General features: G+C 38.8%; 2 protein-coding genes across 4 annotated transcripts in view; both read right to left on the reverse strand.

Moving 5' to 3' along the window:
* Nucleotides 1–268: 268 nt before the first annotated feature.
* mapk15 (mitogen-activated protein kinase 15) lies at nt 269–11,439 on the reverse strand. 2 transcript variants are annotated; one of them, XM_074613614.1, is made up of 15 exons: nt 11,301–11,439; nt 10,991–11,136; nt 7,941–8,039; nt 7,497–7,526; nt 6,515–6,605; nt 5,898–6,028; nt 4,962–5,125; nt 4,670–4,809; nt 4,504–4,561; nt 3,489–3,626; nt 3,128–3,233; nt 2,685–3,006; nt 1,578–1,705; nt 1,293–1,445; nt 269–1,122 (listed from the first exon to the last, which is right to left on the reverse strand). In XM_074613614.1, the coding sequence occupies exons 2-15, from the start codon at nt 11,072–11,074 to the stop codon at nt 919–921; spliced, it is 1,848 nt and encodes a 615-aa protein (XP_074469715.1). In that variant the 5' UTR covers nt 11,075–11,136; nt 11,301–11,439; the 3' UTR covers nt 269–918. The 2 variants fall into 2 exon arrangements, with proteins under 2 accessions (XP_074469715.1, XP_074469716.1); XM_074613615.1 differs by having other exon boundaries at nt 778–1,122; nt 10,991–11,115; nt 11,301–11,438.
* A 2,088-nt stretch (nt 11,440–13,527) lies between these two features.
* vps28 (VPS28 subunit of ESCRT-I) overlaps nt 13,528–17,068 on the reverse strand; it is a 5,130-nt gene continuing 1,589 nt past the window's right edge. The window contains exons 2-10 of one of the 2 annotated variants that reach the window (XM_074612616.1): nt 16,917–16,974; nt 16,772–16,800; nt 16,534–16,571; nt 16,344–16,433; nt 16,135–16,240; nt 15,901–16,002; nt 15,451–15,504; nt 15,280–15,371; nt 13,528–14,694 (exon numbers count right to left, since the gene is read on the reverse strand). In XM_074612616.1, the coding sequence (XP_074468717.1) occupies nt 14,574–14,694; nt 15,280–15,371; nt 15,451–15,504; nt 15,901–16,002; nt 16,135–16,240; nt 16,344–16,433; nt 16,534–16,571; nt 16,772–16,800; nt 16,917–16,956 (672 nt within the window). In that variant the 5' untranslated portion in view covers nt 16,957–16,974 and the 3' untranslated portion in view covers nt 13,528–14,573. Of the gene's footprint in view, nt 14,695–15,279; nt 15,372–15,450; nt 15,505–15,900; nt 16,003–16,134; nt 16,241–16,343; nt 16,434–16,533; nt 16,572–16,771; nt 16,801–16,916 lie in introns of both variants that reach the window. The other variant, XM_074612617.1, reaches the window with a different exon arrangement.

Raw genomic sequence — 17,068 nt, forward strand, 5'->3', positions numbered from 1 at the left:
GCTTATAAAATACAAACATTGTTTAAGACTAAACCAGTGGTTTCCAGCCTTTTTGCAGTTTCTGCTTGTCTCAGATGTCTATGAGTTGTTAGCAGTTCCACCAAGTATATTTCAAGTAAAAAGCAAGGATCTGAGTATTTCCACCTCTGTTCATTATTAAACTTTATAGTGGTTTGTTGCCACAGTCATCCATGTCTGTTAAACATCATAACCTGGGTTCAAGAACAACTTATCATTTTATTTCTGTACAAATTAGAGGAACAAGTTATTGCTTTAAAAATAATTCCTTGTTGCATATTCAATTCAAATATTTGCATATTTTACAGTTATTCTGTGTCCATCTGAAACCAACTGGCTCGATGTGCATAAACCATTGAGCATATAGGTCATTAGCTAGATCAACATGAAAAATCATGGCTGGTTTGACCCTGTAGTGGGCCCCTATCAGCAGGGGGTCACTGTTTGTGATACTTATTTAAAATACAAAAGTATTTAGGAATATTTAGCATGTGAATGTTGGCACAGTCTCTCTACAGACCTACAGGTAGACAAGTCAGCATTTCAGCTGACAATGTGCTAAAAAGGTGCATATTCCCAAAGATATTTGTAAATTACCACAAACCTACTGACACATAAAATGGACCCTGAAGGTCTGGAGTTTGTCTGGTTATCCAGTGAGAATACATATTTTCATGAATTGCTGGTACAATTTGATAAATGTAAAATGAAGTCACGCTGGATTTTTACAAATATGCATTCATTGTCACAGACAGCGACAGACACGTCTCCATGGATACAATCTAATATACAAGCGGTGTAACAGTCTTCACAGTTTCTCTTTCAGTTTCCAACGTGACTAACATCCTAGTGCAAGGCAAATGTCACCCGACCCCAATTTAACCACTGACATGACAGCAGCTACTGGTTGTAAGGGCGGCTTCGAAGCAGATTGTCCAGTTCAGTCTTGTTGATGGTACCATAGGCCTGGGAATAGCTGCCCAGTTTGGCTCGAGGGTCGCCTGCAGCTGCCACATTACAATTGCTCTGAAAGACTTTCTTGCTGAACCGTGTCGGTGGCCGAGCCTCACGAACCTCACGAACCTGAGGGGTGGAGCGCTGGTTCTGCATGGGAAGAAAAACAAAGTTAAACATGCCACAACAGCCACTGCATCTAGATCTTAGTAAAGCCACCAAGCTTTAAACTATCCATATATCTTCATGCATTTTAAGCATGAAAATAGTTTGAAATTGAATCCTGACATTGAGTCATATGTTACATGTCCTGGACTAACCAGGCGTGCAGATGTGACACATAGCCCAGAGGATAGGGATGACTCATCCTTGCGAACCAACAGGTTGTTCTGGGTTTGGTTTAGGGTCAAGGAGAAGGAGCGGTTATGGGCCGGAGGGGCTGAGCGACCACGCTGGAGAATCTGTTCCATGGACTGGTGAGGGCAGGGTTAAGAGACAGAGCAATCATGAGTAGGAGAGAGGAAGGATATAAAAACGAAACAAGATTACATCACAACAAGAGAAAACAAAACTGAAGAGTAAGTGGACTGAGGTCTGTTGCTTACTACATTAGTGTTGGCGCCCTCTGTTGGTGATGTTGTTGCACTTCCATTACTGGTCTGCCCCATTAGTTTCCTGCTGGCTGCAGTGGAGGCGCAGTAATGAGGAGGAACAGCTGGACGAACAAAACCATCTGAATGGAAAAAAGAAGAGTTTGTGTTTTCTACTTGAGGGAATGTGTTTGAGAGATGTGTGTAAATTAGAGCTGTCGATCGATTAAAATATTTAATCGCGATTAATCACTCATTTTTTTATCCGTTCAAAATGTACCTTAAAGGGAGATTTGTCAGGTATTTAATACACTTATCAACATGGGGGTGGGCAAATATGCTGCTTTATGCAAATATATGTATATATTTATTATTGGAAATCAATTAATAACACAAAACAATCCCTCACAGGTACTGTATTCAGCATAAAAATATGCTCAAATCATAACATGGCAAACTGCAGCCCAACAGGCAACAACAGCAGTCAGTGCATCAGTGTGCTGACTTGACTATAACTTGCCCCAAACTGCATGTTATTATCATAAAGTGGGCATGTCTGTAAAGGGGAGACTCGTGGGTACCCATAGAACCCATTTTCATTCACATATCTTGAGGTCAGAGGTCAAGGGACCCCTTTGAAAATGGCCATGACAGTTTTTCCGTGACAAAATTTAGCCTAAGTTTGGAGTGTTATTTAACCTCATTCAAGCTAGTATGACATGGTTGGTACCAATGGATTCATTAGGTTTTCTAGTTTCATATGATGCCAGTATCTTCACTCTAGCTTTAAAATTGAACCTGCTACGATCGCAAGTTGCGTTAATGTGTTTTGTGCCGTCAAAACAAATTTGCATTAACGCGTTATTATTGTATTAACTTTGACAGCCCTAATGTAAATATATGAAGCTGTATTGTTTAGATTTAACTGTGAAGACATGGAACTCAGGGGCCGATACGATACCTGAGTTTCTGCACTGATACCAAAACAATATCTTTTTTGATACCTTATTTTGAGAAATAACATCTTACAGATCATACATTTTTGTATTCTCTTAAACATATTTTAAGAGTACTGAGGTTCAATACCCAGCCCTGTGTGGAAAAAATTTAATTCAGACATACTTGGGGCATGTGTGATGGGGTTATATGTGAGTTTTCCCAAGCAAGGGCTGGATAATGGACTCGTCTTCTCCACAGCAGGCGGAGTTGACACATTCACAGGCCCAGGTTTCGTGACGCCTGTATGTGAAGACCCGTGGTTTGTCTCTTCAGTCTTCTCATGTTGTGTTTTCCCCTCATGTTCTTCATCGTCCCCACTCGCTGCCACTGGGCCCTTCTCAACTTTATCCCTCACACTGGGCTTCTCAACGCTACTGACACAGTCTCCATTGGGACGCTGGATCAGCTTGAGCATCCCCTGATTAGTTCTCCTCTCCAGCATCATCTGCAGGTAAAAAGGAGGTTTAATCAGTGAGATCGGATCACAAAATAATTATTATTGCAATACACTTGTAATATGATCTGCTGTGTAAAGATTAAATTAAAAATTATGACTCATTTTGTACCTCATAAAGTTTGTTGCGGTACTGAACCACAGATAACTGTACATCATCATCCACTGGCAGTACTACATCATAGTTAAGAGCTGGCTCCTTGGCTGGATTATGAAACCTTCAGAGACAGAAAACACAGTTATGGACAAATGATAGCACTTAATGGCAATAAAGTGCTATCAAATATTGATCTCCTTAAACTTGATCTAGCACAAGCAGCAAAGCATACAGAAGAAATGATTGACTGTTCAACTAAGCACACAAAAGAGAAGATAATAAAAAAGAAGACATATCTATAATTAGTGTTGCTGTGAGGGAAACCACAGCTACTAATCCATGAATTAATCAGAATTATTGATCCTGATCTTAATACCTGGCAACATATGGGTGTTGGAGGGCTTGCTCAGCAGACAGCCGCTTGTCTGGGTTGAAAACTAGTAAACCTCTCAACAGATCCAGAGCATCTGGAGGCACAGACAGCTGGAGGAGATCCTCCAAAGGCACCTGTGGTCTGGTGAAGAAAGGAAGAGAGATATTTTAAAGGGTACTCCAGAGATTTAGCATTGCTCTGCTGTAACAGACTCACGTTGTACAGCTTTTAAAAAAGGCTAAAAATCGATGCAGCGGAACGAGAGATATCGCCTTTTTTTATTCCATGCATTGGTCTTCCTTGTCAAAACCTGGCGCCTACATTACCCACAATGCAACTAAATCTCTGAACACCAACAGTTTGGGTTGGAGAACTTGAGGAAAGGGGGATCCCTCCTCTGTTGCTCTTCCTGAGGTTTCTTCCATTTGTCCCCTTTTAAAAAAAAAATTTTGGTTACGTTTTTCCTCATCCGATGACAGGGTCGTACTGTAAAGGACAGAGGGTGTCGTATCCTGTACAGATTGTTAAGCCCCCTGAGGCAAATTTGTGATTTGTGATATTGGGCTATACAAATAAAATTGACTTGACTTGACTAACTTCCTTCGTATATGTAGTAGTACTTCCCATGACTTGTAAACAGACTTTGATGTGCAAAATAGGTGAAGTTCCCCTTTAAATGCAAAAAAGCTGCAGGAGGAATAAAGTCAGTGGAATGTGACAGGAGATATGATTGAAAACATCAGGTCAAATTTGAGTTGTCAATGTCTAACAATAAAGACTAGCTCTGTCCCGGGAGTGATGAGGTCAGAAAGAGGCCAAGCATCATCAGCAGCTGTAAACACTCTGTTTTCACATATAAGCAAAGTAATCCATGTGAGTTGACTGAGTGAAATTCAACAGATGCATTGTTGGTTATTTATGTTTACATGTAGGCTACATATACAAAAAGGAACCTCTCCATTGTTACCATCTTCTGTGTACTGCAGGATTTTCACAACATAAATAACACTGTACTTACTTCAGTAACATTCTCTGAATGACAGAGGATCCATATTCAGACTTGATTGCGAGAATATCTGAAAAATAAATTGCATTTAATTAATTAATTTGTGATGGATGTTGTCCATTACTAAAAGTAAAGTGTGAGGGATTTCAATCAATTTAATCCGGAGTTCTTAAATCACCTTCTGGGCTGGGGTGTGGTATGGCGCTCATGATCTTCTCTATTTGGTTGATAGTGGAGGTCCCAGGGAACAGGGCTTTTCCCAGCAGCATCTCTCCCAGGATACAGCCAATGCTCCACATGTCCACACCTTTAGTGTACCTTTGGACAAGATGACAAGAAGTATTCTGTCCCTTAAATGATTTAAGGTTAGCTTCTTCATCATTATTAAACCATCTGCTGTGAAGAACGAGCACAACAAGAAGAAGACGTGGTACAGATACTGACTAACAGATGCTCATCACAGTTGATACCTCGAGGATCCCAGCAGGATCTCAGGAGCTCGGTACCACCGCGTCGCCACGTACTCCGTCAGCGCTGGATTCCCGCTGTCCTCTTGGATCTGATTGAGCGACCTGGCCAAGCCGAAATCACACAGCTTGACTACACAGTCGGTGTCCAGCAGCACGTTGGACGGCTGTGGGAAACGCAGACAAGAGAAACATTCTTCACAGGGACAATAACAGAGAGGTCAAATTGACCCAGGTATGAAAACAGGAATTACACAAGGAGTTAAACAATGTGGAATAGCAGATACATCGGAGAGAAGGAGGGATGAAATTCTAGTTTCTAGGATCGGAGGCCGTTTTGTGTAGCCGTGTCAGCAGATTTCCTGCAGACTTGTGTTACTGAATATGATTACATAAACACAGTATTTTGGACATAATGGCTTACATTTACATTAAAGCTGAAACAATTAATCGATTAGTCGACCTAAAAAAAAGGAACCTGCATCTAATTTGATAATCTATTAATAATTAAAGTCATTACCAAATGCCAAACATTGATTAGTTCCAGCTTCTTAGTTATGAGGATATTCTGCTTTTCTGTGTTTTATATCAGCGTAGACTGAATATCTTTGGGTTTTGGACTGTTGGTCGAACAAAAAAAACCAATTTGAAGACCTCAATTTGGGCTTTAGGAAGTTGTGATTTGCATTTTCCCCTATTTTTAGACATTTCATAGACCAAACAATGAATTTATTAAATGAGAAAGTAATCTACAACTACAAAACAAAGATAAAGGAAATCATTATGATACGGTGAAAGTACAAGTATAGATGGATTTTTAAAAATCAAAATAAGAGCACATTTTGTTACTGTGATATGTTTTATGATTACAAAACATTCACACTTTTAAGACCAATAAATGAATTCATGACTAATGCCTAATATTTCCACCTGCCGTACCTTTTGGTCCCTGTGGATAACATTTCCCGAATGCAGGTATTTGATGGCTTTGAAGAGCTGGTACATCACATAACGTTTGTGGATGTCCTTCAGTAGGGTGCCTTTCTTTATCACTGCATGCAGGTCGGTATCTGGTACAAAGCAGAAAGCAAAAATGTATAATAATATGACATGTTACAGTAACATCTACCAATGATTGGACTGTCTTCAGTTATTTGTGATTTCGGCATAGAGTTGCTAAACACACGCTCCTCCATAAACACACACACACACAATGATTTCAACCAAGTCCTGAAAATGAAATGCCAGAGAGAAAACAGTGGAGGTCTGTGCTGGATGCTGGTGTACAGTCATGGATTAGACTGCAGAGAGGGAGGGAGGCCAATCTGTGGACTCAGCAGTAAGACAGTGCAGCCAGCCAAAGGAAGCAGAAACGCACGCACACACACACACACACACACACACACACACACACACACACACACACACACACACACACACACACACACACACACACACACACACACACACACACACACACACACACACACACACACACACTAACCTTTACTCTTTATTATGATTTGTTGAAGCTACGTTTGTGTACAAACACTCACCCATATATTCAAAGATGAGGTAAATGTCTTTATCATTATGAGCTCGGATGACATTTAGAAGTTGGACGATGTTGGGATGATCGCCAAACTCCTGCACACAGAATAGAGACTTTTAGTAACAGAAACCACACACAGAAAGACGGCGTTCTGGCTACTGTTTGACCAACAATAGCCGGCAGGTAAAGGTGATGTAAACAACGGGGAAAGTTTCAACAAAGGTTAAATAATGGTCACTATAAACCCCATTACTACAACACTGGAATTACATTGGACGATGACAACAGCTGGGGGCAGAGGCACAGCTAAAGGTCACATGAATGTAGGTCAGCAGATAAGAGTCATATGTTGATATAAAACAATGTGAGACAGGTACATTGTTGCTGGTCATTGTCAGAATAACAAAGTTGAAGTTTGCAGTTGTCCAGTTTTCACCATGCTGTACCAGCAGTGTCATTGCTCAATGGTTTTCACACAGTTAACTGAACAGCTGCAAAATCGGTTTAGAAATCTTTCCAGTGTGTTTCTGCCTATAAAGCAATGAACTATGACGAAACAGTCATGGAAAAATAAACAGTGCTTTGCCAGAGTAGGAAGGGCAAGGTACAACTACAGCAACAGGATCAGTGGAGCAGACTCCTAATAACACAACAATTTAGCTGTAAAAGTGTTTATAAAAAGGAGTATAAGGGGAATTTCCCTGTTGTTGTGTGGAAATGTTTTTGCAGAATCGGTGAGGAGCTCATTCACTGTCTAAAGAGTAAGGAGCAGTATCCTCAGACACAACATCACTGTGTATCATGAAGTGTCCCCAATGTTTTGTACATATAATACATTCAGAAAGAGACATAAAAGTCAGAAATGATGGAAACAAAATGTAGAGAAGTGGGGCCAAGATTATTAATATTTCAGTCTTTCAGGATTTAAAATTAAGAGAATGATAGTATGACAGTCAGTTTATTTCAAACACAATTATTGTTGTTACCTGGAGGAACATGATTTCCCTGAATGTCCGCTGCAAAGGGAGAGAAAATTGCAATTAGGATATGAGCTCTACAAACAACATGCTAAGCAATAAACTAGGCACACACAAGCCTCCAGTTCTATTTAATCATTAGCCAAACTCGTCTTTTTATTGAAGCCGGAGGCAAGGGAGCCAATTTGGGAACCGCTGCGAGACAATTATCAGAATAGGAAAGAAGAAAAACATATTGCTACACAAATTATATTTACTGTATCTTTTTGAGACCTTCCCATAATTGCTGCTTTTTGTCTTGTGAATTGCTGGATAATTTGACCTCTTCAGGCCACTAAAATGTATTCAAATAATCAGTCACATGCCAAAAATGTTGTGACATAGTAGATATGATATTAATAAAGTTAACAGGTTAATGATTAGTCACTTAGATTGGACACATCAAGCACACACCTGGGCATCTGTCCTGTTCCTGAAGGCGTCAAAGATCTTCTTCACAGCTACAATCTCACCCGTCTGTCTGTCAACTGCTTTCCATACAATGCCATAAGCCTGAAAGAGATACAACATAATGGTAATGCAAAATCACATCATCTCTTCTCCATGCATGAGGTGGCTTATATTCTGTCAAGCATTGATATAGTTTTAAAGGCAGGATGTCAACCAGGTCATTTTTTATAGAAAACTGAATTATGTAAACACCGTGGTCATGGCCCTAGCAGGAATTTAGAAATACTGAGGTCATAAGTCCAAGAAGCTGCTCTCTCCCCAGATAACAGAGATCCGAAAATTCAGCAAAATGTTCTATGAATTTTGAATGTTTTATTTTCCATGTTGAATTGATTCAGCTGTTACATCTTTTTCTGATCCATTTAAAAAACGTCCAAGAGTTTCTGTTAGGGCTGTCGCATTAACACAAATTTGTTTTAACGCAAACTAATTTCTTTAACGCATTAACGCAATCCATCTTTTGGAAGTTGTTGCTATGTTATGCTAGATGCAGTACCTGTGAGGGTTTCTAGACAATATTTGTCATTGTTTTGTGTTGGTAATTGATTGATTTCCAATAATAAATATATACATACATTTGCATAAAGCAGCATAATTGCCCACTCCCATGTTGATAAGAGTATTAAATACTTGACAAATCTCCCTTTAAGGTACATTTTGAACAGACAAAAAATGTGTGATGAATTTGCTATTAATCACGATTGATTATGGACAATTATGCAATTAATTGCGATTAAATATTTTAATCAATTGACAGCCCTAGTTTCTGTACCTGACTGTATTTTTTCTTGGCTATCAAATGTCATATCTAAGGACACCAAGTTGTAAACATATTGGCATGTGCCTTTTAAGGACACACTATGTGTAACGTTTAATTATGGGTATAAAAACTGCAAACTGTAAACTGCACTTCCGATCACCATAATCCTAGAAGAAAAGGTGAGGACATGACCTCTGTGTCCTCAATGATAGCTACAGTCCCAAAGGGAGAGTCAGGGCGCTGATGAAGGCGGTGAAGTCAAGCATAACAGAGGCAGCAGTGAAGGCAGGGCTGAGCACAGCGTTATTGTACAGACACACTGTCACTGGGGGCAGTGGATCAGATTCTGGTGTGACTCCGGTGGCTGTTGTCTCTGTCAAACCCCGGCTTCAAAGAAGAGATAGTGATGCAAATTTACAGGGGAAATTGGGTTTCAAAACAATTTAGAGCATTTTTCCTGCACTTTATGACCCTCTAAAGCCAATTAGCACAGTGTTGCTCACTATTGTTTGGCTCCCACCCTGAAGCACCACTGCTCATTATGCATTTATCCCACCAGTCCACTGTAAACAGGCTCAACAGCCGTGTAACTTGAGTCACATCTGCCTTCAGGTATGTCTTAGCATAATATGACGTGTCTACGTGGCAGTTACCACCTGGCCATTGCAAGCAGAGCAGCAATTTGTGTGTCTCTGTGGACAGTCAGTGGAAAGAAACCAGGCTGTTTATAGTCCTGTGGCAACCGTGCAGTGGAGAGAAAAACAAAAGGGTTTGGACTCTTAAGGAAACATCACACACATCAGCTGATCTGCAAAGAAAGAGTTTGCCCTGCCAGAGTAAATAAACCCTTTGCTTGCAACACTGGTATTCACTGAGGACCTTAAGTCTGGATCATTTCAGGATTTTTTCTTAAGGCTAAAGTACAGAAGGGGCTTAAAAATGTGGTAAACATTAATGTACAGGTACAGAGGAGGTTGATGTAAACAGGGGCGTTTGCCAAAACAGCATTGAACGTGTTTGGTACCTCACAAAACTTTTTTCTCCAGGTATGAAAACAGGAATTACACAAGGAGTTAAACAAGGTGGAATATCAGATAAATCGGAGAGAAGAAGGGATGAAATTCTAGTTTCTAGGATCAGAGGCCGTTTTGTGTAGCCGAGATTTCCTGCAGACTTGTGTTACTGAATGTGATTACATAAACACAGTATTTTGGACATAATGGCTTAGATTTACATTAGCGCTGAAACAATTAATCGGTTAGTCGACCAAAAAAAAAGAATCTCTATCTATTTTGATAATCTATTAATAATTAAAGTCATTACAAAATGCCAAACATTCATTTGTTCCAGCTTCTTAGTTCTGAGGATTTTCTGCTTTTCTGTGTTTTATATCAGCGTAGACTGAATATCTTTGGGTTTTGGACTGTTGGTCAAACAAATCAAGCAATTTGAAGACCTCAACTTGGGCTTTAGGAAGTTGTGACTTGCATTTTTCACTATTTTCAGACATTTCATAGACCAAACAATGAATTTATTAATTGAGAAAGTAATCTGCAACTTCAAAACAAAGATAAAGGAAATCATTATGATACCTTGAAGGTACAAGAATAGATGTCACAAAACTTTTGCAAATGAGGATTTATGTCAAAGGTGCAATAAAGGAGCTTTGTTATTGGGGGTAAATTAGCTTCTATTACAATGTATGTCAATGGAGAGAATAACATATACCTTGAAAAACAAACTGGGTGTTTATTAGGATATATGGAAATCATTTAACGATTTCATAAAAAGTAGTGATATTGGTGAGCTTCTACAGGAGGAATAATTAAGATAGGATACGTAAAAATAGTGGTAGACCCTCAGAAGGGAATGGATTCTTGTTTTTGAAAATCTTTTTATTTTATTTATTATTTATTTTCTATATATTTATTTTCTGCTTATGTATATCTTCATTTTGTCAGAGGTGTCATTTAACTGTTTAATTGTCTGTTTGATACTGTGAAGCTGTATATTGATTTTGGCCCTGTAAGAAAGGGAAAAGTTAAGAGAGAACAGGTAGGTGTGTGGGGTATGTTATGTTTGTTATAGTAAATCCTGTATTGAATATATTGCATAATAATGCTAATGTTTGTATAACAAAAAAAAACAATAAAGACATTGTTAAAAAAAAAAAAAAATTTGCTTCTATTTCCATTAAACCCAGTAAATTAAGAGACAAAAAAAAGTCACTCACCCCTTTTCCAAGTCTCTTCCTGATTTCATACTTCAGAGAGATGTGGTCCTCCACCTCAGTCACGTTTGTGTATTTCTTGCTCATGTTGTTTTAACAGTAAAGCATCACCACTCTTTGATTTAATCCTGAAAGAGATCTTGAATGTCCTGAAAACAGTTGGTAGGAATGACAGAATTGTTGAGCCAGTTCCTTTAGAGCTGCAGCTGCAAATGTAATGTGAATTTCCACAACACACAGGAGCACACAGGAGTCTTTCTGTACTTTTTTATATCTAATCTGGCAACCCACATGCGACCCTGTATGACTTCACCTTGTTTAGCCTTCAGTGTTGGTCCAGAAGCAGCAGGTTGGTTTTTAACTCCATTTAGAGACTGAGAAATGAACAAAAGTACTCTGTCTTTGACCTGCACTGTGCAGACTGCGTTGTTATTTGTCAAGGTGATAGTCGTAGTTTGGATACTCCCACACTACTGCTGCTGCTGCAAACAGACGGGCTGTGGAGTTTTGTCATTAGTTGTCGTCCTGGCAACGAATACACTGCTGCCTGTTTCTTAAAGGAGCCGCAGCACACTTCCGGCTACACATTGATGGGCATGTGGTGTCAAGGAGATTAGTGCTGTAGATTACAGATGATGGGTGAGGGGCTGGGATTATAAAAAAAAACTCCTTTATAATTGTACACATTTTCATCATGGCCTCCATTAGCTCCAGCTTGTTTTGAAATTGACCTGTTTGTGTGTTATAGCAAATTGGTTTTGTGTTGCATACAAACTGTATGTCATGCTCGTTCATTCATGGTGTGTGACTGTTGTATTTGTCTGCTTGTATTGTTTGTTTTATTGTTGTAACAATGTCTGTGCTGCCCTCTTGGCCAGATCACTCTTGGAAAAGAGATTTTAATCTCAATGAGTTTTTTACCTGGTTAAATAAAGGATATATATTAAAGTGTTCCAAGTAGGGCTGTCAAAGTTAACACGCGTTCAGGCACGCGTGCATTCGTTTTAACGGCACTCATTTATTTTCCTTTCGGAGGTTGCTCAGTTTTAAAGCCAGAGTGATGATAATGGTATCATATGAAAACTAGAAAACCTAAGGAATGTTAATCTCATTGATACCAACCATATCATAGTAGTTTGTTGCGAAGTAGGTTAAATAACGCTGAACTCAATTTTGGCGGGCAAAAACTGCCATGGTGATTTTTAAAGGGGTCCCTTGACCTCCGATCTCAGGATATGTGAATGAAAATGGATTTTATGGGTACCCATGAGTCTTCCCTTTACAGACATGCCCACTTTATGATAATCACATGCAGTTTGGAGCAAGTTATAGTCAAGTCAGCACACTGACACACTGACAGCTGTTGTTGCCTGTTGGGTTTGAGTGTACCATGTTATGATTTGAGCAACGTTTTTATGCTAAATGCAGTACCTGTGAGGGTTTCTGGACAATATTTGTCATTGTTTTGTGTTATTAATTGATTCCCAGTAATAAATATATACATTTCATTCATAAATCAGCATATTTGTCCACTCCCATGTTGATAAGAGTATTAAATGCTTGACAAATCTCCCTTTAAGCTACATTTTGAACAGATAAAAAAATGTAATCACGATTAATATTCGACAAGCATGTGATTAATCACGATTAAATATTTTAATCAATTGACAGCCCTAATTCCAAGTTAAATAAAGTTCCTTGTAGAGTGTGTTTGATGGCTGTTCTATTGGTTTTAGTTCTACAGCAAACTGGGAACAGTCCTAACAACCAAGTAGAAAACAAATAAGGTGAGTCAACTATGGCCTCTGGCAGTTATACCTCTTTCACCACAACACACCCTTAGCTCTAATAACAACATGGGCAATTTCAAATAAGCTCTTGGCCATTAGCCCTGTAGTGACAGATGGAGTCTCTAACAACCATTTCCAAATCCAGTGTTATAGAACCATCCAGGCAATACTGTATTCTGCATACACATATACTCAATATGAGTATAACGCACAAAAGTTCAAGTCAGTTATTTCAAAACAGAGAAAAATGTGGCAATGCTACAGTTCCCTCGCCAAAATGTAGCTTAACTTTGAAGTGTAGCCCCTTATCAACAAGATAACATGACATGATAGGATGCCTTAATAACTGTGGGTGGTGGGGTATCAGATGACAAGTTGAAATGTCTTTTAAAAATGTGTCTCTTGCGAGTCCCCCAACTAAACTGCTGGAATATCCCTTTAATAAAACACTTGATAGGGAATCACCACTCAAGATAATATAATTAAATGGGTCCTCCTGTGTTTATTAGGTGTCTTGTGGCCCTGTCATATAAATTATATGGGCACTGTGCAAAAGTCAATATGTATAATTATAACACACAAAAATCACGTGGCCAGTAAGTATTAGGGCTGGGTATTTAACATTCAATCAGTACACAAGTTAGTACTTTTGGAATATCAAAAATTGGAATTGAAGTTAAATAGTTTTGGACAATGCAAAGACAAAACTTTTAACAAATGTGATGTTATTCACACACAACACAAATGAAGTTGGAGGTAGATTTTTCATCTTTATTTCTAAAAAGGTGTTACATGCTCTCATTTAAAAATCAAAACTATTATTTACAATGACAAATCTGAATATGTTTTCCTAATGGTGTTTGAGGGTTAAATCGTATTTAGCAAGTAAACTAAAAAGGGAGTGTGTCCACCTTGCTTTTACCCACTTGATGCGGCCAAACCCTCACTTCTAAAGGAAATATGGATTAGGTATGTCAACAGAAAACAGAGCTAGAAAATGTACACAAACAATTCCTTCCACCATAATATAATCATTAATTAAGTGCAGTTTAATATTTAAGTCCAAACAATTATTTAAGCTGCATTTATTTTCCATTAACTGACATCCTATGTCAACTTCTTCTTTATTCTATCAACAAAAACTATTGCAGGATTCTGCAGTACAAATGTGTGATAGAAAAACAAAATGGTATACAGAACAGAAAATCAGCTAATCTGACCCCAGGTGGCAGGTAGTCGATAGAATTAGGGTACCAAAAAGAAAATATATATTTATCTGTCCAATAATACAAAGGCTTTGGCTGTTACAACCTTTTCTTCATGTGCAGACTTTGTCCAATATAATTGTATCATGCTTCTTTGTTGTTGCGCTGCAAAACTTAAGTATAAAATTAGACCTTTTTGATATTACAGTACAAAGTTAGAAGTAAACTGTTTTGTCAAGGGCAGAATAAACAGCCAATGTTAAAGGATTTATCCCACAAGTTTGTCTAGAAAAGAGGCCAATGGAGCGTCTCACAGCGCAGGGCGAGCCTGGTGGGCAAGGCTGCAGGCAGCATGATGTACCAGTCACAGTTGAGTATACAAGGCGATGAAGTTTCAATAGTACACAACATGAATAAAGGAGATAGGAAACAAATGACAGGAAATAATTTGAAGGATATGAGATATGAAACCTGTACATATATAAATCCGGTCCCCACAGTAGCCAGAAGGAGAAAGTAGAGTGTTTTTTTTAACTTAATAGATATTAGAGTCAGAATTTCAGACAGATGGATCAATGATGGACAGATGCTTTAGGAGGAGTGGAGGAAGCGGTTGAAGGCATTGTAGGCCGACTCCAGATCAAACAGCATCTGGCGCACCTGATTATCATCCAACTCGTCTGAGGCTGACATGCTGCTGAGGGTGGTCAACCTGAAATCAAGGTAGATGACAGTTATGACAAAAGTGTTAAGATTTGTCACAGACTGGCGTAAGTTTAGCACTGCTGGGGATCCATGTAGAAACTTAATGCTTAAGTAGTTTAAGTGATTTTCACAATACAAAATAAGCAGGTACCCTGTGGAATTTTTGATAATTTGTAACACTATGAGGCAAAAAACATACAGTAGGTTACCATAGTAAATATATAGTTCCTATTGGTATTAATTATGTACTAATTAGCCTATATGTAGTCCTACATATTGATCCTTTAATAAGCTTAGAATTATATACTGTTAAAGGGAAATAAGGTAGGATTGTTTAAGCGTGATCACATACAGATCTACAGTTCTAGGCCCAGTTTTTGTCACCACAGCATTTACCCGTAAGAAATGGTCTGCTGCACGGATTGCATGAGTATTCATCAGCAGAAGTAGTATTAGTTTAACTTACGGACACAATCGTCAAGCAAGTACGTGTGTGTCTCTGTGACTAAAGTTGTACTTAGCATCCTGCACTGAACTGGCATGAGGTTAAACAATATCAACACTGCAAACTGGATGGCCCAGTGGAACTAACCAGAGGCTGACTTTGTCCTTAGCCTCTGAGTCTGGAGGCATGTTGCTCATTCTGTTCATGGTTTCCATCAGTTCCCTCAGGTCTGGCTGGATCTGGACCGACAGAAAAGAATCAGTGAGGCAGTGGTTTTAAGTCTGTCTATTATTCAAGTTTTACACTTTATTTATTTACCTCATCCATGGCCCTGATCTCCAGTCTCAACTTGTCCATCACAGTGATGAAGAGCTGCAAGAAAAAGTAACAAACAAAGAGACCATAAGAAACAATAAGTATGAAAGAAATACAAGTATGATATTTTGTTTACTGTCAGCAACACAAACAGGGCACACAGTCTTTGCCATAATCACACTGTCTGCTGATTTTATGTTTGTCGGATTTTATGAGTTGAGATATTAGTTGGCAGTGGATACAGCTGGCAACACCCGTTCACATTCTTCAATGACTGACCACAGGATGAGCTAAATTAAGTGAAACCACTTCAGCCACTTAGTGCTTGAACTGAACACACTAAATCATTCTATAAAAAATACGACTGCAACCATTTTCATTCTGGCACACGCCCAAAATAGGCCTCCTGTTTGCGCTGACTGTTTAATATGATTGAGAGGAAAGAGGACGCACAGAAACTATATCTGCAATGCAGCGGTTCAGGTTGCCCTTGTCATCCTTGATGGTGATTGGCCGATCCTCCTTAATCCTTTCCATGGCTAGGGGGCAGTCGAGCTAGGAAACAAAATGATAAGAGTAACATCCTTAATAAGAAGAACTCTAAATCTAAAAAACTGGTAGAACTATTGCAAGGCCCATTTGTGAAAATGTTCACAAACAAAGTCTGTGCTCCAAAAGAGAACTCACTCTGTACTTTCTGCAGAAATCATCGATAGAGCCCACATCAGAGCCCTGCACCTGTTTGAATGCAGCCTTATACTGAACCAACAGCCTGGAACAGGACGCAGTGTACCTGAAACAGACAACTCCTGCACATTAATAAAAACATACAATCAAAGTCACAGGTGGAAATTACAGTCTTTTAAACACAAAATCTAAACTCAAGTAAAACTCACTCATTAGGTGTGACGCAGTCTTTGATGTAAGCCTTCTCCAGGGCTTGAAGGGTCTTGACGACAGCAAACAACTCAGCCATGTTATCATACCTTCAGAAACAGGGTTAATAATGAGGTTTTACAACACTAACTAGATTATGAATTCATGGGTTACTCTGTGTTCATACTAGGCCGGTAATTTGACACTTACTTCTCTCGTTCTCTTGCATTCTTGTATAATTTCACCTCCTGAAAAGACATGATTTGTGGTGAAGGCCTTTACTATTGTTAATAAGTGGAATGTCACATATATTTCTGAATGAAATAATCAGATTATTGTAATTCCATTAATGATTATAAATTAATGATTATGTTTCTTAAAGGTTTGTACAGATTAAAAATCCTGTTTACCAAGCCTTAATTAAAGCATCAAAAATTGTTACATTTACCTCATATAACTCAGGCTTATTGGCCGGAGCTGTGGAAAAAAAATGATTGCTTGAGTGACTTTAACTGTACTTTACTGCTGAAAGGAGGATGAATGGACAATTTGAATACCTAACTTGTAGATTTATATTTATTTGAAGGGCTTACCTCCTCCCACACCTCCTGTAGCTGGTATCCCATGAAACATGATGCTGATGTATCTGATCTGAGTAAAGAGCAAAGAGCAAAGTTACAATGTGTTTAATAACTGACTGCTATTTGCGACCAAATACGTCCGGCCAAATCGAACTAAGTAGCGT

The sequence above is a fragment of the Sebastes fasciatus genome, chromosome 17, assembly GCF_043250625.1.
Source record: "Sebastes fasciatus isolate fSebFas1 chromosome 17, fSebFas1.pri, whole genome shotgun sequence".
Lineage (NCBI taxonomy): Eukaryota > Metazoa > Chordata > Actinopteri > Perciformes > Sebastidae > Sebastes > Sebastes fasciatus.

What these genes read in the sequence shown, in the direction of transcription:
- mapk15 (XM_074613614.1), bottom strand. Translation starts at nt 11,074, where the DNA reads ATGAGCAAGAAATACACAAACGTGACTGAGGTGGAGGACCACATCTCT. An exon ending in GGAAGAGACTTGGAAAAGGG is followed by an intron (nt 8,040 to 10,990) that starts GTGAGTGACTTT and finishes TATCTCTTTCAG; the next exon opens with GCTTATGGCATTGTATGGAA. An exon ending in GGAACAGGACAGATGCCCAG is followed by an intron (nt 7,527 to 7,940) that starts GTGTGTGCTTGA and finishes CTCCCTTTGCAG; the next exon opens with CGGACATTCAGGGAAATCAT.